The sequence below is a fragment of the Xiphias gladius genome, chromosome 10 (assembly GCF_016859285.1).
Source record: "Xiphias gladius isolate SHS-SW01 ecotype Sanya breed wild chromosome 10, ASM1685928v1, whole genome shotgun sequence".
In the NCBI taxonomy this organism is placed as follows: Eukaryota; Metazoa; Chordata; class Actinopteri; order Istiophoriformes; family Xiphiidae; genus Xiphias; species Xiphias gladius.
Genome location: NC_053409.1, coordinates 8278023 through 8298027, shown reverse-complemented (window position 1 = coordinate 8298027; position 20005 = coordinate 8278023). Strand labels below are relative to the sequence as shown.

General features: G+C 38.0%; 1 protein-coding gene across 3 annotated transcripts in view; it reads right to left on the bottom strand.

The window, feature by feature from the left end:
- sntg2 (syntrophin, gamma 2) overlaps positions 1-20005 on the bottom strand; it is a 78831-nt gene that overhangs the window by 46423 nt on the left and 12403 nt on the right. Inside the window, exons 2-8 of one of the 3 annotated variants that reach the window (XM_040137656.1) lie at positions 10659-10796; positions 10487-10562; positions 10278-10331; positions 8081-8124; positions 5905-5946; positions 4653-4740; positions 2418-2506 (exon numbers count right to left, since the gene is read on the bottom strand). In XM_040137656.1, the coding sequence (XP_039993590.1) occupies positions 2418-2506; positions 4653-4740; positions 5905-5946; positions 8081-8124; positions 10278-10331; positions 10487-10562; positions 10659-10796 (531 nt within the window). Of the gene's footprint in view, positions 1-2417; positions 2507-4652; positions 4741-5904; positions 5947-8080; positions 8125-10273; positions 10332-10486; positions 10563-10658; positions 10797-20005 lie in introns of all 3 variants that reach the window. The other 2 variants (XM_040137657.1, XM_040137658.1) reach the window with 2 other exon arrangements.

Sequence of the window (20005 nt, the reverse complement as noted above, 5' to 3'; positions counted from 1 at the left end):
TCTCTCCAAGTTCAAGCAAGCTTAAGGAGCCAATAGCAGCTGTGCAGGATAGCAGAGAACGGACTAAATGGTTTTTACTTTTTGCACTTCTTTTCAACCCATTCCCCCCATGAAACCACTGTCACAGTTTGAACTCTTGCATGGTTTTACACAGGAGGTATTGGTGTTTTTGGAGAGGTGTTCTCTATTGCCGCAATGTGCAGAGATCACACATCGATCATGTGATTGTAGACATGAGATGGAAATGAATAAACACAGTGTAATATTCAATACATTCAACATTTAATTATCAATGAAACTAATTCACTTGGTAATTTTATTTTTTCAGTTTTTTTTGGAGAGCTTTGAAAACAGGACCAGTTTTTAGTTAATATATGATTAAATTATATATTTAAAAAATATATAACTGAGCCATCCACAGCATGTCAGTGAATAATAATTTTGTAATAATTTTGGATTAGACTTTACTTAAAAGGTACACATTGACAAGTTACGGATAATTTTGCTGATTTTAACACTTTCAATGTAGGAATCGTCTACAACGTGGGTTCATGACATCCACAAAACTTGCCAATATTCTCTGCATCAGTAGCTAACACCCTAGTTTACTTCCATCACACTACGACCTATTTTAACACTGGCGAAGGCTGGAAGAACAACAGGGAGAGTTTGGCTGAGATAAGTTTAATTTTCCTGCCTTTGCCAGGGGAACATCTCCACAGCTGTCAGCTATCGTGATTGGGACCCACATCATGGACAGCCAAAACACCGTCCTCGCATATATGCACAGAGGACATAATGGATTACTTCACATTTAATAAGATGTCAAAGTCAAAGCAGATTTGTATGAGCCACAGTCCACATAGAGAGGCATGGGCTCCGGCTGCTGCTGATAGCGTTGCTGCTGCTGCTGCCCCGCTGAGCTAGCTAAAATGATAAAGACAGAGAGGCTCTATAGTCAATGAATAGAGCTGATTGGTAGTATTTGTGCACGTAGTGCTCCTCCACTGCTAAGGGAAATTTGGTCACTAATGCAGTGAGTTTATTGTAAACTGCGGTTTGTTTGTTTTTCTCTGATTCTGATGCCGATATAAACTCAAGGGCAGAGTGGGTGTGTGTGACAATGAATACTTCAAACTGTCTTCACTTCACAAAAACAAAAAAAAACAATTAATATTTTGCCAACGAGAAGGTTGCTGGCTACTCTGGTAAACATTTTGATAACCTAAAGCTATTTTTAGACATTGCTCATGTTGTCTGTGAACATTTTACTGAAACATTCAGTATAAACATATTTGCAACTTGCCAAATACGTAAACTAAAAACATTTCCTCATTCCGCAATAGAAAATGTAATTCGGTCACAATTACCTTTCCAACAAAGCGTATTTGCTGTTGCATTTTCGTTGCACAGAAATGGAGACATCAGACTGCTCTACACGCTTTGCTTGATTCACATCTCGCCAACTCTCCTGTTAGATTTGTCGCACCCATAAGAGGACAATTTAGCACCTCAGCTAGAATGAGAGACAACACCTGTGTGGGTGTTCAGGGTTTTCATTATTTCATATTGTCATTACTTCCTCCCTAACAATTGTAGTAACTGGAATTAGAAGAAAAAACCTGGCATATTTATCCCTTGACTGTCAACAACTAAGTGTGTTGTGATGCAGATCAAACATTTCCAGACATTTTCTATTTGAATTCAGATGGCATTGCAGCCTTGGCTGAGGTATGTGTACAGCTGCTAACTATTCCTTGTTAGAGGAGCCAGATTAAGTTGTTGGCTGCGCCGCCCGAGCCTTTGAAACCACACATCCTAGATTATTTTTTATGTTGTCATGACATATAGTGTTATTGCCGCTGTACAGATACGCTAAGAAGCCTAATTAGCAGTGCAGTAAACATACAAAGACAGAATAGTCAGAGGGTTCACTAGTGAAATCCTCACACACAATGCATTCTGGTACGTGTAGGCACTGAAGAACAGGCTCTTTGAGCAGGATAAACTTCAGGATAAATACATTCTTGGGTACACAGCATACTGTAGGTCTGATCTAAAGTTCCACTTATGGGATTTCCAAAATGTATAAAATAACTGCAGATTTTAAAAGCATATTCATTTAACATTCACGTGATCCAGTATGACAAGATATTTTAGGAACAGATTTTTTAGAAAGGTAGTAATTACTGCAGTGAATGAGCCCCTCAGATAAAGATCCTTACACTGTAAATGCTGCACAATTTCAATTATGTTTTAACCCTATACCAAATTAACCACTGAATATACAACTCCTGATTGCTTTGGCTTAGTCTGCTGAAATTGAATATGAAACTATATTAATTACTTGTAAAAACTAAATACCAAATACAATCCAATCAACATTAAACATAAAATATCAAATAGATCTTTCTTACTGTGTTGTTTCCATTCCCATTTAAATGTAAGCCACTGTCAAAGAGTGGAGAGGATACTCTGCTGTGATCCGTGGGTGGCCCAGGAGAACCTGAGACAGAACGGAGAATGATTCGTGTCTGTTATTTTATTCATTCAGAAACAAAGAAAATAAAACGAGCGTTTCACCCAGATCTCAAAGCACCGTGGGGTTCAGTTGATAGTGTTAAAATGTAAGGTTTATCATTGACTTTATTTGGCTCTCCTGCCTGTAAGGGGTGCAGTGTAGATCACGGACAGCATCAAAAAAAAGAGACAAATGCGGCTCTTTGATATGATATTAGATTGGCATTGCTGATTCGGTCACACTCAGTAAAGTGATGCAAACGGCTCCTGGCCTCTCCTGCTTGTCATTTGTGCCACGGTAAAACAAATAACGGCGTAGAGTGAATACGACTTCAATCTTCTCATGCAACAAAACACCATTCACCGGCCAAACAGCCTACAGCAAAACCCGAGTATCTCTGAACTGACGCCTTCCTATGAATGTTAACATTCCCACAAGAAATGAGGTTCCGATTGCTCTCAGCTCTAACTTTGAATATGGGAGAATGTGGTGGTTTATCAACTGAGCTTTAAATATTCATGCATGTCAATTTATGTCTTCATAATGAGGTAAATTGTTCAAAACGATTATAAAGTTTGCTGGTAGACACTGAAGTCATTTGTTGGTGGCTCAGCAATCTGAATGTTTGTATCTAACTTCCGACTGTGCACATCTGTAACCCCAGATAAACATTCAATTCCCATGTGCTACAGACTGATGATGCACCATATCAAATTTGTGTTGGCTATGTTAACTATATTTTTTGCTAAGATTTTAAAGGAATAGTTTCACGTTTTGGGAAACATACAGTCAGTTAAATATGAAACTGGAGCATCTCTAGTTAACATGTTATATTTTGTTTTTCTAATCCTTTCAAAAACTGTAAAAATTAAAGTTTGTTCTAGCCAGGCTAGCTGTTCTCCCCGAACTTGCAGTATTTAGCTAAATTAAAGTTACTTACTCGTAACTTTCGCTTACTATCTTTTTCCTAAGTCGTCAGCCACATTTCATGGGCTTCCTCTCCAGGAGTTTGCCTAGTTGTCATGGAGACAGCTGAGCACAACTCCATCTGCACAAGAAAACAGTGAATGGTGGTTTGAAGGTCAGGAGAAAGCTCGTAAGTGGACATGAATGAAGAATTTTTTCAAATGATTTGATTGTACTGTACATAGTTCAATGCCCTGAAAACCAGTTTCTCCGTCAGCTTCTTACTATGAGCATTGGGGTTCTACATGAGCACATTTTCAGCCACACCTGGGCTCAGTTAGAAAAAGGTGGTGTCACGTACTTCTGAGCACCAATCAGAATTTAGCAATATCGGAAATTTAAATCTGATGACAGTCGGTGGGTTGTTTACTTATGTTCGGGCCACTGTCAATCCAACATGGCTGCAACTCATGATTATTTTCATAATGGAATAATTGGCCAATTATTTTTTTTCAATTAAATCGACCAATCATTTGGCCTATAAAATGTCAGAAACCAGTGAAAGATCTTATTACAATTTCCTTGAACCCAAACCAATGTCATCATGTCTTGTTTTGTCAACAGTCCAAAACCAAAGAATTTTCAGTTGTAAAATACCCATAGTTATAAATAACTAAAATAACTAGAGACATGCCGATTGAGTGATCACACTGAGCTGTACAATCACTATCCACAATAAAATACATATTCTTTCACTGTAGTAAGTGGTAAAAGTAAGAAGTAAAGTAGTACCACTTTCTTTCAAATCATAAAATAACCGAACTTTCCAAAACTTACCATCTTTGGCCATAGAAACTGCGTCAATTTCTCACAGCCCTCACCTGCATACCTCATTTCGCACCTTCTACCGGCTCCACATGAATGATTTTAGTGTCTCGGTTTTCATCTTTTCAAGCTGCTGAAGGTAAGTACAGGAGCATGGGGGCTGCAGCTCTGGCTGTTTCTGACATTACTGCTCACCTCAGGCCACTGAGCATGACAATTTGTTACCGTGAAATAAATGCTCATCTATTAAACAGCTTTAAAACATTAAGTTGAGCAAAAAGTCAATCTCCTAGAAATATATATTTATATTGTTTTAGAAATATTGCTTTATTGCTGAAAATGCTCACTGAAATGAAGTTTATTGTGAGCTTATATGCCGTCAAAATGACCTGACTCTTACCTAGGGGCAGTTTTAGAAATGATGGAACTTCTCGCAGGTAGCGAACAGTGATGGTGACCTCATCTCCTGCAGTACGCAAGAGGTGAACCTGACAGGAGCGAGAGGGAGAGAGAGAGAGACTCAGACAGAGATACATAGCGCGAGAGCGAGATTGTGAGTGATGCCGTGAGATAAAATTTAATCTCATATAAATGAAGCAAGCCACATTCATGTCAAGCTGTACACAGCCTGAGCAAACAAAATAGAAAAGTAGAGGAGGGAAGAATGTGTAATCATAAGTTACAGCCTGACTGAAGTGGCTTCACTTATATCAAAGGCAGAACTTGAAGCCTGGCGCTACTCTTATGACAGACGGTGGCAAAATGACAGCTGACATCACAAAGTAATTACACTCTGATTATCTGATGTCTAAGCGATACTAAATATGTCCTCAAAGATGTCGAGCGAATGCCTCTTTAAAACTATCAATTAAGGTTAGGTTTAAAGGATGAAATATTAAATCTGTCTTCCATGCATCTTGGAAAAGAGAGAAAATAAAAGAGGAAAGGACACACGTGCATGTAACGTCTAACATGTTAAGGTCATTTCCACATCCTCTAAATGCTATCAGGTTACTTGCTATCCTCTCCAACAATGTGTGGTAGCCATTGTTACTTTAGCCGGAGCATCTATCAGTGCCGAGACTGTGACAGCCTGCCATTAAAAGCTCTGAATTTTGTTCTGAAGAAAAACTGCTCATTATGCGTTTTGATGCTCTGGAGGTGAACATTGTGAACAGCTGTTTGGGGCTGCATGAAGAGACAGAGATGACAGACATGGGAAGAGTGTGTGTGCGTGCTTGCGTGTGTGCATGCATGTGTGGGAGATGGTGGCAGAGCATAAAGGAAATATTTAACAAAGTAATAAGCTTAATTGGAGATAGAAATTGAGCAAAAAAACAACAAACAAAATAAAACAAAACAAAAAAAAAACAGCTGAAGACCAGGTGTAAAAAGTCTGCCAAATTTTAACACTCCTGTGAAATTCCTGTGCAGCTTTTGATACTGATCTACTCCTTTTTAATCTTTTCAATTTGTCAGAGTGTAAACCAAAAGAAAAACAGCCTCCTGCCAAGATGACAACTCAGATTGTTGAGGGGCACCTCCTTGTTGATAACCACTAGGATTTGGTGTTAAACCTGGCGGAAGGATGACCAGGGATGAAGAATGGGTGGATGGAGCAAGGTATTGGCTTTTGTGACAAATATACTCACAACTTCCTCATGAGTAGAGTGCTCTACATTGATACCATTGACCTAAAGAAACCAACAGAGAGAGTGGAAAAGCAAATAAGTAAAGGTTTAGTGGGGAAAGTACACTTACTAAAGAGAGACACAAAAATGACTGAAAACAAAAGCAACTAAAATTGCCACCTCAAAATTGTATGCCTCCAACCACCAGTTAAATTGCATGTTACAACCATGTCTGTCCAGACTCATATACTTTATGTAGCGAAGAAGTGAAAGAATTTAATAAAAAGGTATTAAGTGTATTTTACCATAACTAGTGCAGTGCCAGTTCAAAACGTGCCTGTTGGTATAGGCTGATTGCTTGGCCTGACTTAATCCGGCTTGCAGCTTTCTTGAGAGCATCATCCAAGCAACTTTACACTCGACACTTCACTTTCTTTGGGTCCTATACAATACACTGTCATGGCATAGTGTCAACTAGCACTGCTAGAGTAAATGCATCATTTCTGGAATTGGCTGCTCCACTCCTTTCCTACAGTATCTGGGTGACGGCTTAGAAAGTGCTGTCGCAGTTGAGTTTTCTTAAAACCTTGACATGTGCACGCTGTAAATTGTCCGGGTGCGGCACTGTCATCATAGTGTAGTTCATCCTTTTTGTAAAAAGCAATATTTGAAGCTCTCTTGAGAACCGCTCATCCAAAAAAACATCACAGTCGACACTGCCCTTACTTGGGTCCTCAGAAATACACCCGTGAAGCTTGAAGTCGATCGGTTGTCGAGAAAATCAAAATACAGACAAAGATTCCTCCATTTATAGTTAGATTATCATATCAATTCTTGAGTTATAGCCAAAAACTTGTTTTGTGAGGTCACAGTGACCTTTGACGAAAAAATTCTAATCAGTTTATTCTTTAGTCCAAGTCGATGTTTGTGCCATATGTAATGAAATTCCCTCCAGGCATTCCCTATGTATCATGTTCACAACAATGGGACAGATGTGAGGTTACAGTGAAGTTGACCTTTGACCACCAAAATCTAATCAGCTCATCTGAGTCCAAGTGAACGCTGGTGCCAAATTTCAATTAATTCCCTCAATCGCATTCACGAGAATGGGGCCGAGGGACGGACGACCCGAAAACATAATGCCTCTGGCCACCGCTGTCCCCAGCGCAGAGGTGTAAATTTCGCAACAAGGAGACAAAAAAAAAAAAACCCAGACAAAATGACCACAGAGACACAAAACGACCATAAAATAGATGCAAAACATTGAAGAGACTCGGTGTCTTGCTCTTATATAGGAGCAGTGGGGGGCCCCATTGTCTAATAATCCATCCTTTGCATCCATCCTATTTATGTTAAAATATTTAAAGTTGTTCCATTTGGTGTTCATTGATTACACTGAGGAAAATGTAACTATTAATAATGAATATTATTGCAGAGAACCAAGGCTTTGGATTTGGGTCTTAACATATTCTTTCAATCAGTAAATGAGTAAAAAGTTCAAAAGTTTACTCAAAAATCCGTAAACCCGCCCCTCGATTTGCTGCCAGTCCTCCCATGGCTTAACATATGCAAATAGATGCAATATTCTGCAGCTTGACTATTCAGATAAGTCATATAGCAAATAAATACTGTATGAAACAGTGGTGATCCAAAGGCGGGGGTTACAAACATTACATAATATAAATCATAATAACTAACAGTCTGAATCTTAATATTGCTTGGCTGTCAAATGGATCTACTTGATATTCCAGATAAATAGCATACCCAATAAGCCTCCTTACAGATTCACATTAACCTTTTAAAAGATTAAATGCATGAAATGAGTAAATACTAGACACTTTTGGGTTTTGATGATTATAATGAACAAAAGCTACTATTTTTTAGTGACCTTATGACTAGTGTGCCAGAGCATCTATGACAATAAGATGTTTGTTTAGTTAAACTGAAATCATGTGTTATGATTCAGTAAGAGTATACAGCATCTGACCACAATATTATCTTTTCAAAAGAGCATGAAGAGATTAAAAGACCCGATTAAAATCATGCAATTCAAAAACATATTCTATTCCTATTCCTTCAATGAAATTACACTCTGTCAAAATAAAAGAGGGTTAAAATTAAGATGCAACAAGTTGCCACTCTTGACTGTGACCCAAATCAACCTTGAAGCAAATAAGTCACGAACTGATGTACCAACCTGCAACACAGCATCCCCGACGAACAGCTTCCCCGACTGATCGGCTGTGGGCATCAATTGTCAAGTGTCAGAGGTTAATGAAAACATTAGAAAATAATTGCTCATTTCATACATGGTAATGTGGTGGAAATACCAATCAAAGTCTCTGTCTGACTAATCTCGGGCAACATCCTACAGCTCAGAGAAAGAACACAGGAAAGCATGAAATTTGAAACTAATCAGAAAAACTCATTTGCAGCAGCATGGGAGGAAACAATGAAAGCTCTGTTGTGAAAAGATTTGTAAAGCCCTGAGAAAAGGGCTCTTGGCATCCTCTGGGATATGAAGACATGATTCCCTCTTATCCAAAAAGGCGTTAAGAAGGTTGTGGTCAAAAAGACAAATTACAGGAAAATGATTCACATGATGCTTTGATATTGCATCCCAGCAGGATACTGAGAAGTCATCGGTTCTTACATTTTAACTGACAAACATGATGAAGTATTTTCTCTTCCATCTAACAAACATCATGGTCAAATACACTCTAACACACCGGCTAATCTTTAGTTTTCATAGTGTTTCTCTTTGCATAGTAATTTGTAGGTAGGCTGAATAACTGCCCTAGTGGAGATACACTATCCAAAATGAATAACAAATGTAAAACCATACACACAACTTGTTTTCTATTTCCTTGAAAGAAATCTCATTATACATTGGTTACCCCTTTGAAAAGAGCTTATTTTTCCTACTCTACCAGTAGGTGTAAATGGAGAGCCGAACCTATTAAAAGTCAAATTTTAAACAAATAGTTCAACGTTTTGGTGAAAACGATTAGTCGCTTTAGAGTTAGATTGGAAAATGGATACCAATCTCAAGTCTGTGCATTAAGTAAAGAGGTGGAGTCAGGATGCGTTTAGCTTAGCTTGGCAGAAAGACATGAGTTAGCCTAGCTGTGTACTAAGTAAAAAAATAAAAATAAAAAAAAACCTAGTAACATCTCTAAAGGTGACTTATTTACACAATGTCTCGTTTGTAGAACCTGTACAGGAAAAGAAATGTATAAACTGTAATTTTGGGCTGTAAAGGGAGTTAAGTACTGGAAGTATTTTTTAGCAAACAATACATCCAGAAGCCGTGTCATCACAGTGAGGTGGAAGTGAACAAGCCGCCATTTCTGCGGTGGTCTAGCACACCTAACACTAATGTACGTGAAGGATTTTACTTTTAATCTGCTTTTGTATAACAAAAAAATATGTCCATGACATCCTGTAGAACCTGTCACTGAAGTGCCTTTGAAATAAAGGTTATGATCAAAAAGAATTTTAAATTTACATTTTCTCCAGTCTAGAAGCATAAACGTCTTTTTAAAAGCAAATCAACAAAACCACTGCTCTGTGATGTTAGCAACACCTCCAATGATAAACTTTAGCTTAAAAACAGAGATGCCAAAAGACAGAGGGCCGCTAAAGAGCTAAGCTAATGGCTTGGTTTGTTGCATGCTAGGTGTCATCTTGTTGCGTGTGTCTGGACAGAAATATTAATCCTAGTCCCTTAGCTAAATACACGTTTATTATTTCTTAAATTCAAGCCTTCTGAACTAATTTCTGACATTATCAACTAGTAGCATTAAAAACAATTAAGCAAATCTGGGGCCTGGACTCATCCCACACGAAGCAGGTTTGGGTGGATTATTGCAAAATTGAATGCAACATACCCAGATGTATTTAAAAGACAGGATTAATTTATTTCATCATTAAGCAGTTTGATGTGATAGTGAAATCACGGAGCCCTGTTCTATTGGAAAAAGCCCAGGAGAAGAAGCCCATCGTCACAAGACACCACAACCTAATGGTAAAGTGGGTCTTTCAAGTTGGCTGAGCCCCCCTGCCCACACACACACACGAGTATTTCCCATTGAACTTTTCCTTTAGAAAGGTACCTCTCCCTCCACAAGTTATAAACACATTTCTTTAGACAATTTTTTTCTTTGATTATGTCTTGACACTTACTTCTACAAGAAATATGAAAATTTATGATGCTCACATAATGCTCAAAATTTCATTGTCATTTTAAATGTCACCTGTAAAATATCCACTATCTCCCTCGAATTTCAATAACATTTGTCTGATCAACATAATTAATGACATGCACTGAAATGCACTGAAAACCATTTCCACATCCAAATTATAGTAGTGAGATTAAATACTTTCTTACCTACTTGATCTTTGAAAATCTTTGAAATAACCACAGGCACGTTGTGCTCTGCACCTCCCTGAAAAGCAGGAAAGAAAGAGAATGATTGTTATTGAGTTTCAGGTGTGAAATTTGCTGCCAAAACTGCTTTTTCAGACAAACAATTCATCTCTGCAACCCAAAGCCTTTTGATTTCTACTTTAGTCTCTCCATAATCAAAACTTATCTCCTTACTTTGATGCTTAAGCCCAGACCGCCAGTCGCTTGTCTTCGCAGTACAACAGTTCTGTGCTTTAGAAAGTGGGAGTTTCTTATTGGCAAAAGGATATTGTGAACATTGAAACAGTATTCTGGAGTTATGCGGCATGAATTACAATGCAAGTCTTGAGCCCTCAGGCGCACTTACATTTACTTGGGATTCACTTCCACTTGTGCAAACCACATCCAACTTCTGTATGGTTAATACCTCTTTGGTCAATTTCAGGCAGACATCATAGGTATTGTTGGTTTCTTCATTGTACAGCAAAGCAATTCCAGATTTTGTCTGTTGGAATTGAGAAGAGCATTGACATTTTACCAAGCAGAGCAATTATGTACACAATGAACATTTTAATCCTCTTTTCTCAATGTGTCATTTGTGTACCCCATTCTGCTGGTCTAGTTTTGGGTTAATTGGTTTTGCTTGACAGTGTGAAAGAATGCACCTTTTGTGTAAGAGAAAAAAAAACGAATGCATGCTTTGAATTTCATATTTTTATCTTGCAAAAAAAAAAAAAAAAAAAAGTTCGGGAAGTTGTTAGACAATTCAACTCTGAGGACAGAAATGACAACTCAGATAAAAGAACACAGTTCAGACGTCACACTTTACATAATGACTATCTCTGTGTAGGTGAAGATTCAACAAATACCTATAAACATAACCCTTTGCAGATCAATCCCACCCTTGAATTTAATGCATTTTCTCTGATCTTTCACTGCTTAGTACTATCTGCAAACACCAAATGAAAAACAGCCAAACCCTTGAGCTGCTCTAATAAATTAGAAACAGCCTGAACCTTTTTGTCTAGAGATTAAGTGAATGACTGCCAGATTGAGTTTCTTTACATTCTAAAACGCTCTGAGTCCCATTTCAGATTGTATAGCTCAGTGGTTCCCAATCTTTTCGTCTGACATACCCCACACCCCTTTAAAATGAGCTCAAGTACCCCCTTCATTCCAAATGTGTTCTTTTGAATTGAATTTAAATTGGATACAGTGGATATTGTTACAATAAGTAAGTTTGTATTTATATGACTAGCACTTGGAGTGGCAGAAACTAAACGTTTCAACCATTTAGCTGTTCCATGTAGCAGTCTATTTTCACAACTTTCCATGCACTCTCAGGGATAGAAGGTGTTACATCTTAGTCAGGTTAGCCTGTCCTCTGCTGTCACCCTGTCGTAGCTGGTAGTTTATCTGTTATTATGACAATAGATATAATCAAGATGAGCCTCAAACCAATTTGTGAAACACAAATGTATTTAACCAAATCAGAATTTCTAAATTTAGTCGTGTAGCACCCTGGCAGACTGGATGGCAATCAGTTCACCACTTTGGTTTATCGCTAATTAGAAAAACTTTAGCATAACAGACTAATTTAAATGGTGAACATCGTAAACCATGCTAAACACCACCTGCTAAATACCAGCGTTACTATTGTCATTTTGAGCATATAAGCATGTTGACTTTAGCATTTAGCTCTAAGCACTGCTGTGAATAATTACAGTCTCATAGAGCCGCTAGCAGGGCTGTAGACTCTGAGCTAATCCACAATCTTTCCACGTACCAACTGGTAACTCCAGAAGTACCGTCTGGAGTACAAATGTCCCCTGGTTGGATATAGGTTATCATTACTGGGCAGACTAACCCTTGCTTGTTTAACCTAATGGAAGTGCATGTAAAATAAAGTCAACAGTAATCATGGAAGGCTCCACGTTCAATGAAACCCGATGTGCCATTTTATTGTAATCTCTAAGAATAGCTGCTTCAGTCTATACAATTTCTGAAAATGGCAAAATACAGCGGTGAGATGAATAATTTCCACAAGTTTTGTCATGATGCTACTGGTGATGTCTAAATATATCATATATAGAAACAATTAAGTCCCCAGCCTAAACCCCTCCCGTTACATTGGTCTATGTTCAACGATGCTGAATTGAAGCGGTGAGTTACATTATTTCCCCAAGCTTCATCAAAATCCAGCAGCAAGAGTCAATAAGATTGATGGATGATCTGACATATAAACAAATTAAAGGACAACACCCCATATTTAATGGAAAACAGTTGCCAGTTGTATTGATGTGACTTGACTGAAGTTAAAAAACAGCTTACTATAAAATAACTGCAACACAAATACAATGCAGTCCAATATGCCACCCAGGGCAATGGCCTCAAAAAGGTTAATAGAGTAAAATCACTATGTTTTCAACGCAGTCCCACCAGAAATTAAGCATTATGGGCTTCACAAAGATGTGATTTATTGCAATATGTCCCATTTGTATTTCAGTTGTTGTGTCCACCCCCTCTCTCATTTGAGACTGTTGCAGGTTTAACCCACTAGGTTTCCCTTTTGGCTGAAGTATTATCAAATGCCTCCTACAACACTGTTGATACTAAGCAGTGCACTATGTAAAAGTACCCTACAATTTTAACCCTTTTATCAATGCTTCACACTAACCATTACCATCGTGTAGCAATACATAAAAAAATTATGGGAAAAGTCATTGAGGACTCAATACTACTTATACTTGGCTTGAATATTTTGATTGTTCGAATACACATCATGGGAAACCCTGACCCTCATCTAACAAGGAAAATTTATTTTTCATATGTAGAAGGGAATAATGAAGGTTATTTCATTATCATTACATGTTTGGCATTCGGGTAAAAAATATCCAGAGTTTTTTTTTTAAGAGCTTTTGAGGACAGGCACTCTCAAAGACAGTGCTGGCTCTATGGAGATTCTTTTTACATGAATGATTATTTGAAGAAACGCAGAAACGGGAAATATAAAGAGTGCGTGGAAAAGTTTGACAATCATAATGTGGGTGAGCTCAACCAATTCCCCTTTAAGAGACTGTGGAATAAAGGTTGTGCTCTGTTCCCACCTAAGAGGACAAGTAATAAATTAAAGCTTCATCTCCAGGCTTTGTGGAAATATATGGTGGATACATTCAAGAGACACAAAACAAGTGTACAAGTTTGAAGGCAGCATAGGTTAGTCTCATTAACTGCCTTTGATGACAGAGGAAACCAGTCTCACATCTCACTACTCTCTACTTTGTCACTCCATTTGGGTCAGGATTCAAATCACAAAATGCTGAGGTCACAGGACTACCTGCAGCTGATTATGACAAACTGGTCTTTTGCCAAGACCTTCAAAAGACAGGCAGCTAACACTAGTTCGATGCCCTGTTTTCAGAGCTAATGCAGAAGAAACATTACGCACAACTTAAACATAACATAATGTAGTGGGAATCAGTGCTAAAGTTAGCAAGCTAGGCTAACCAGCTTCTTGTTTCCAAGGGGAATACAAACTTAGCAACATAATTGGTCCTCCAAAATTGTAAAGGGAGAGACATTTTACATTGCTAACAGTTATAGTCAAAAGGGGAACCTTTTATCAAAATTCATAGGCTATACTGTCAGTAGCACACTAGTGTTGTCACGATACCAAAATTATGACTTTAATACGATATCTGCCTAAATATCTCATTACCGATACTGAAACGATACCATGGACCTCAAAACTAATTTGACAAAATAAAAAACAAGCAATGCACTCAGTAGAGCGCAGACCTCTGCTGAGGTGGTGTATTGAGTTTTTGTGTTCAGTCTACTTTCATTCACTACTGGCTAATAATCCTGGGTTACAGCTTTACTGTTACCATGAAGTGCCAGACTTACAGTTAGTCTTTTGTGTTTAATACTTTCAGGCTGAATAAAATTGTAGTTTATGTGCTGTTAAGAGTTCTCTTGTTTGTTTTTTCATACATATGTGTTTGACATTTGAAATAGTACATTTATAATTGGATTATTGTAAATAATTACATCAAGGTCATAATGTTATTAACGCTTTTACATGGTAAGCAGTAATCTGCTGTCCCCTATTTTTGAGTTTATATGATGTATTTGATAGTTAAATTTATATTTGCATTTATATATGCATTTGAAATAAGACTCAATACACCACCTTAGTGGAGGTCTTCACTCTACTGAGTGCATTTTCTAGTAATATTAATTTTGACAAAAATGTACATGCCACGATTACCATTACCAGTTCTGATACAGTATAAATATATCATTTATAACTGGTGTTGTTGATCTGCATACTTGTGAACGGCTCATTTTTACAGCCGAGAGTGGAAGCAGAGTGCTGCACATACACTGCCCCGCTGTCACACATCAACACAACTCAGGAAATACAGCTCTTATTAAAACAGTGTAATTCTTAAAGTATTGGCACTAATAAAATGGAGTATAGTACTGTTTTTAACAGCAGGGTATTTACCTGCTTACCTTTCTAGTAACGGTATACGGTGCAAAGCCGTAGCACACCACGGAAGTTACTAGTGCATCTCCAAGCAAAGCTGGTTCTCAGATGTCAGTCACTACTGAATCACCCATCAACAGGGTTGAAACTTCCACAGATACAAACTGTATATATTTTTGATGAGAAAAATAGGAACAATAGCTTTTGTATCATTACAGTATGTATTTCCTCAAAAAGTTTGGAGAATTCAAATTTCAGCTGGGCTGGGCAATTGTTCCTAAACCAATGTACTAATGCTTGCTATGGAGCTAAAATAATGAAGTGAATTCTGACATCTGAATGAAAACATCGCTTGGCTCGATGAATGGTTTACAATACTGGCTTGACAGACTTATCTGAAGGGGATTTAGGAAGACCTAAAACAATTCATTAGCCATTTGTTGACCTGAGTTTGATTTGAATGCAATAGCGGGTGTTTTGGATTCCTATGGTGAACGTGGATTAGTTAAATGGTTTTAAATTAGTAATGGGGCCCTCGAGAAAGAATTTCATAGCGTGGGAAAATGTGTGGGAAGTGGGAAGTGATGTTCCCAAATAAAGTACCAGCTCTCGGGCTTATCATTTAGCAGCAATGTGCTTCTGCCAGCTTGTTCATGTGTGACTGCAACTATGGTGCCATCTTGCAATCTCATCTCATTTGTTTAGACTGAAAACAATAGAGGGAATAAAAGCAGCCTTGTGGGACACCTGTACACAAAACAATCTCGTTAGACACCACACGATGGTTGCATATTCTCTGTAGGCAGTCTGTCAGAAAGTCTTTATTCCAGTGAAAGAAAAAACACTGTTAACATTCACATCACACAACCACTGCAGAAACATGTATTCTCAATATATTCAAAGCTGAACTGAGTTAAAATCTTGTGACAGCATATCATACTCGCCCGGCTGACTGTGTTCAAATCGTGTCCTCTCTTCCTTTTACAATCTTAATGGCCAAACGGTGGGGGGTGAAGCAAACAACCTAATGCAATCCGATACAACCATCCTGCAATATATCCTGTCTTTATGAGGCTTAAAATGTCCAGTTTTTGTGGTTCTGCTGTCCCTGTCTAGGAGGTTTTAATTCAAGCCTATGGTATTCTTTGAAGCTGTATTTGTTTCTAATATGTGGATGAATCATATCTTTTAAGCAGAGCAGTTTTCCCTCTCAAATAACTGCATTTTGCATGTATTTCGTTGACCTCCGATAAGTGTATCCACTTTGGAATTTTAGATTTAAGACGGACCACCATGTTCAGTCAGTCAGCTGAGCTAGCACATCTTTGTATACATTTATGTTCTTTGAAGATGCCTGTAGTTTCAGAAAAGTGGCAAGAGAGACTATCTAGAGATCATGATTGAAAGATTGAATTAGGGATTTATTAGCCTAATGAACTCGGGTATTTTAACAACTTGGACCCAGATCCAAAATGGAACCAGATATGGAACCCATCTCTAGTCCAGACTAATCAATTGCGGTGGGGTCCTGCTAAACTGCAGCAAGTCTGAGGTTTGTGTGTCAATATGTCTAATAGTGGAGAGTGGATTTATGATCAGCTCTGATCAGGCTGTGCCTCGTGAACATGACAGGAGAAAAATATGCTATTTTTAGTAGAGTTTTCTGTAAAGTGCAGGGGAAAATAATGTGTTGCTACTCTTTTCGACTACGGTGCACCAGATTAGTTTTTCACAGGCTTGTTTTGGATTTGGTCCAAAATTTTGAACCCGTGAAGACATTTAAATCACATTCCTACTAAGTGAGAGACAGCTGGGTAAGGAAGTCCTTAAACGTTTTCTGAAGTTAAAAAAAAAAAAAAAAGCTATCTTCAGAAGGTGTTGAGGGAAAAATTAAAGTTAACTCTGCCAAGTTGCCTTGATAAATTAAAAATTTACGGAAATTATACCGTTTGTAAGGTCACTGAGTCCTTAGTATTATAGAGGGGAATCTATGTACAATGTTGAAGGATAATCAAAGCAACACTTATAAAGTTGTCTGTAAACATTATAAATGGTGAAAGTACAAATTTTGCCCGAGGTTGAACATGTACGGTGAACTGGTTTATCTGAGGGGTGTCTTCAAACATAGAAGGTGAGCAAACTCAGAGATCACAGCATCAGTCTGACACATTGCATAAGGTCTCACTTGATATCTTCAATTCGCTCCCAGACAGTGACATAAATTATGAGCAACTAAAGTAAAAAAGATTTTCAAAGAACATCTCAACTTTATTAAATGCAAAAAACAACAACAAAAGAAACAAAAACAAAACATGTTTACCCTTTAACAATCTTGATGTTCGCACGATCAGTCTAGATAAATTAATCTAATGTAAGGCCATTTAAAAGGTTTTGTTTGTAGTTCTGTTATTCTGAAGTAGGGTAAGCCTAATAAATCTCAGCAGGGGTTGCTGAATGTTGATTTCTGAAGCTTCTCCTTGTGTACCTGGTTCACACTCTGAGTCCATGAACTGGAGTGCAATTTGACCTGACGTGGTGATTAGACAGATTGGTCACACTTCACTCATGAACAAGTCACCAGTGGAGATCCCATCGGTGGTGTGCTCGAGGAGGAGAGAGACTGTCTTTTTGTTGATTTGATACTTTTATTTCCATTACAGAGAGACCAGGCACAGTAAAGATGAATCAAATAAGATATGAAGCTGGACATCTTAAGCCTATTCTCTTTATTATACACTTAAAGTATTTTGTCCATCTCCCAGCACAGCAATTGTCTGTCCCCATAAAAAGGTCAGCAATGCGCGAGTGCAACAATTTGAGTTTTCGACACAACCCTGGTCTGCTTGTAATACTGGGGACATCCACACAGAGCCATTGCACACAACACAGGCAACTACTAATCCTGCTGACAAATAAACAAACAAACAAAACAAAAAGATCCAGGTGATCATATAACCTCAATGGTGGAGGTTAATAATGAGGTCAGATAAATGGTAAGAAAAATAAAACGAGTGAGCAACAGTGAACTGATTAAATGAAGAGATGCAAAGGGCAAGCACTTGCAGTTTTACCAGGCAACTAACACCACAGGACACCAGGCACCATGTGCTCATCATGGGCTCTGATCACTGCCGCTTTTGGTCAACGAGGGCTCAGCGATCCCAGCATAGGATTCGGGATGAAAATTAACAGAAAACTATTCTGCCTCAAAAGCTAATGCATTCTTGATTCTCACTCAGTTGCAATATTGTAATTTATGACATTCAAGTAGAGTGTTCTTGAGCAGAAAAACACGTAGTGCAAAAGTTAGAGAGTTTGCCGGGACCATAGTTGATAACAACTTCTTAAACTGGTGGCCGGAATAATATTTACACAGACTACTGGCCTCCACACTTTAATTTAGATTGTGTTCAGCTATCCACAGTGTATCTGCTTTAAGCAGAGACGGGGGAGTGCTGTTCTGCAAGAGCAAACAGACTAAGTACGAACATTTTTTTTTTTTTTTTTACAAACAGCAAGCAACAAGGAAACAAGGTTCAAGAGAAATGTCATGATTTTTTTTTTAAACAGTACCACCTCTAAATTGTGTGAGGCAGCGGCTACAAACTGTCTCAACCATCATCTAAACTATTAAGTGTGTTTGTACCAAGGTTTCACAGTTGTGGCTCCAATGGGAGGGATTAAAGTACACGAGTCGACTATTTCAATAAGTGCCACACAGCACCATATAAGTGCATTGAGTACCTTTTCAGTGTAGAGCTAAGACATTTCCACAGCTGAAAGATACAGACACTTTTACTAGGTACTGCAAAATTACCTAATCTTAAGGCCTGTCTTTAAAAAATAAGGCTGGGGTTGCCAGCATTTTATCAACCCGAAATCCTTTCGAATGCCTTATCAAATCTAATTAGGATTTTTCCTCTTTTGCAGGTAACTAACTACACCTAAAAGATTCAATTTAGATCAGTAATCAGCTTTTGTTGTCCGAGAAGGCTGAAACACTTTTTAGTGGCAGCCTAAATAACGTTAAATCTGTAGCTACAATCTGTAAATTACAGGAGCAGCATAAAATGTATAAAGTTGATTAAATGTGTCTGACACATTTAAATAACAGGTTTAGCCTTATTACTTTGCAGACCGTAAATTTTACAAAGTGCTTGCTCCTAATACTGGAGATACCAGTGCATAACTATTACATTTATAATCTTAAATTATTGATGTGTGTACAAGTTTAACTTTGAGATTCTTCTGAATCTGACATGACATTACCAGCGACCACCCTCTCGTCTTTTTTCTCTTGCCCGTTTATGTAATGTAAGTAGTGTCTTGTAAGTTATGCGGACTGGGCATCTTTGTATGACATTTAAAATAAAAACTATTAATTTATTCATTCATCCCTACTCCCTGTTGGTCTTGTTGAACTACAAAGATACACGCCCATGTCCACTCACAGTCATAATGTTAAAACATTTCTCTTTCACTCACAAGAATCAGTGGCCAAGGAGAGAAACGTGCTTGCAAAGTGTGTTAACCAGACAGCAGTCAAAGCTTTATTTTAGTCATCGAAGAATTAAAGCTATTTGCTACACCTGATCTAATCCATCAATGTTTGCAATTTTTACTGGCAAAACTGAGAGTCAGCACCTGCTAATAACATTACTTTAATATATTCTACATTGCTCTTTACTAACAGAAAAAGACTAAGAAGAGAGAGGGTTTGTTGTGAGATTTGTTTGTATAGGAACTTGTCAGATACGACCAGAAACTAGGTCCAAAAAATATTAACTAGAAGAGAAAAAACTAGTTTTAATATTTTACTTATTCAAGTTTATATACTTACATGTACTGAAATTGTTCAGTTTGTTTCCTTTAAGGTGGCAGGATAGATACAGTAGAAAATGCTCAAAGACACGGTGGTGGTGGGGGTGTTGACAGGGACCCACAGATCATTTTTGCCCTAGGGGCCGTTCAGGTGAGATTATTTGGCCATGTGTCTAACCAGTCAACGTTGAGAATGGCTGTTCTGGATGACTCATGAAGTCACACATCTAGGCCTCACTGATAAATTTTCACTTGTGCAATTGGTTCTGGATATTATTCAAAATGGTTATGGCATTTTACTAATGAGTGCGTTTACATGCACACTAGTATCCTGGTTTTGTTCTGTGCATGTAAACAGCTTATCCCGGTTTCAGAAACCTGGATAACACCTTATACCTGTT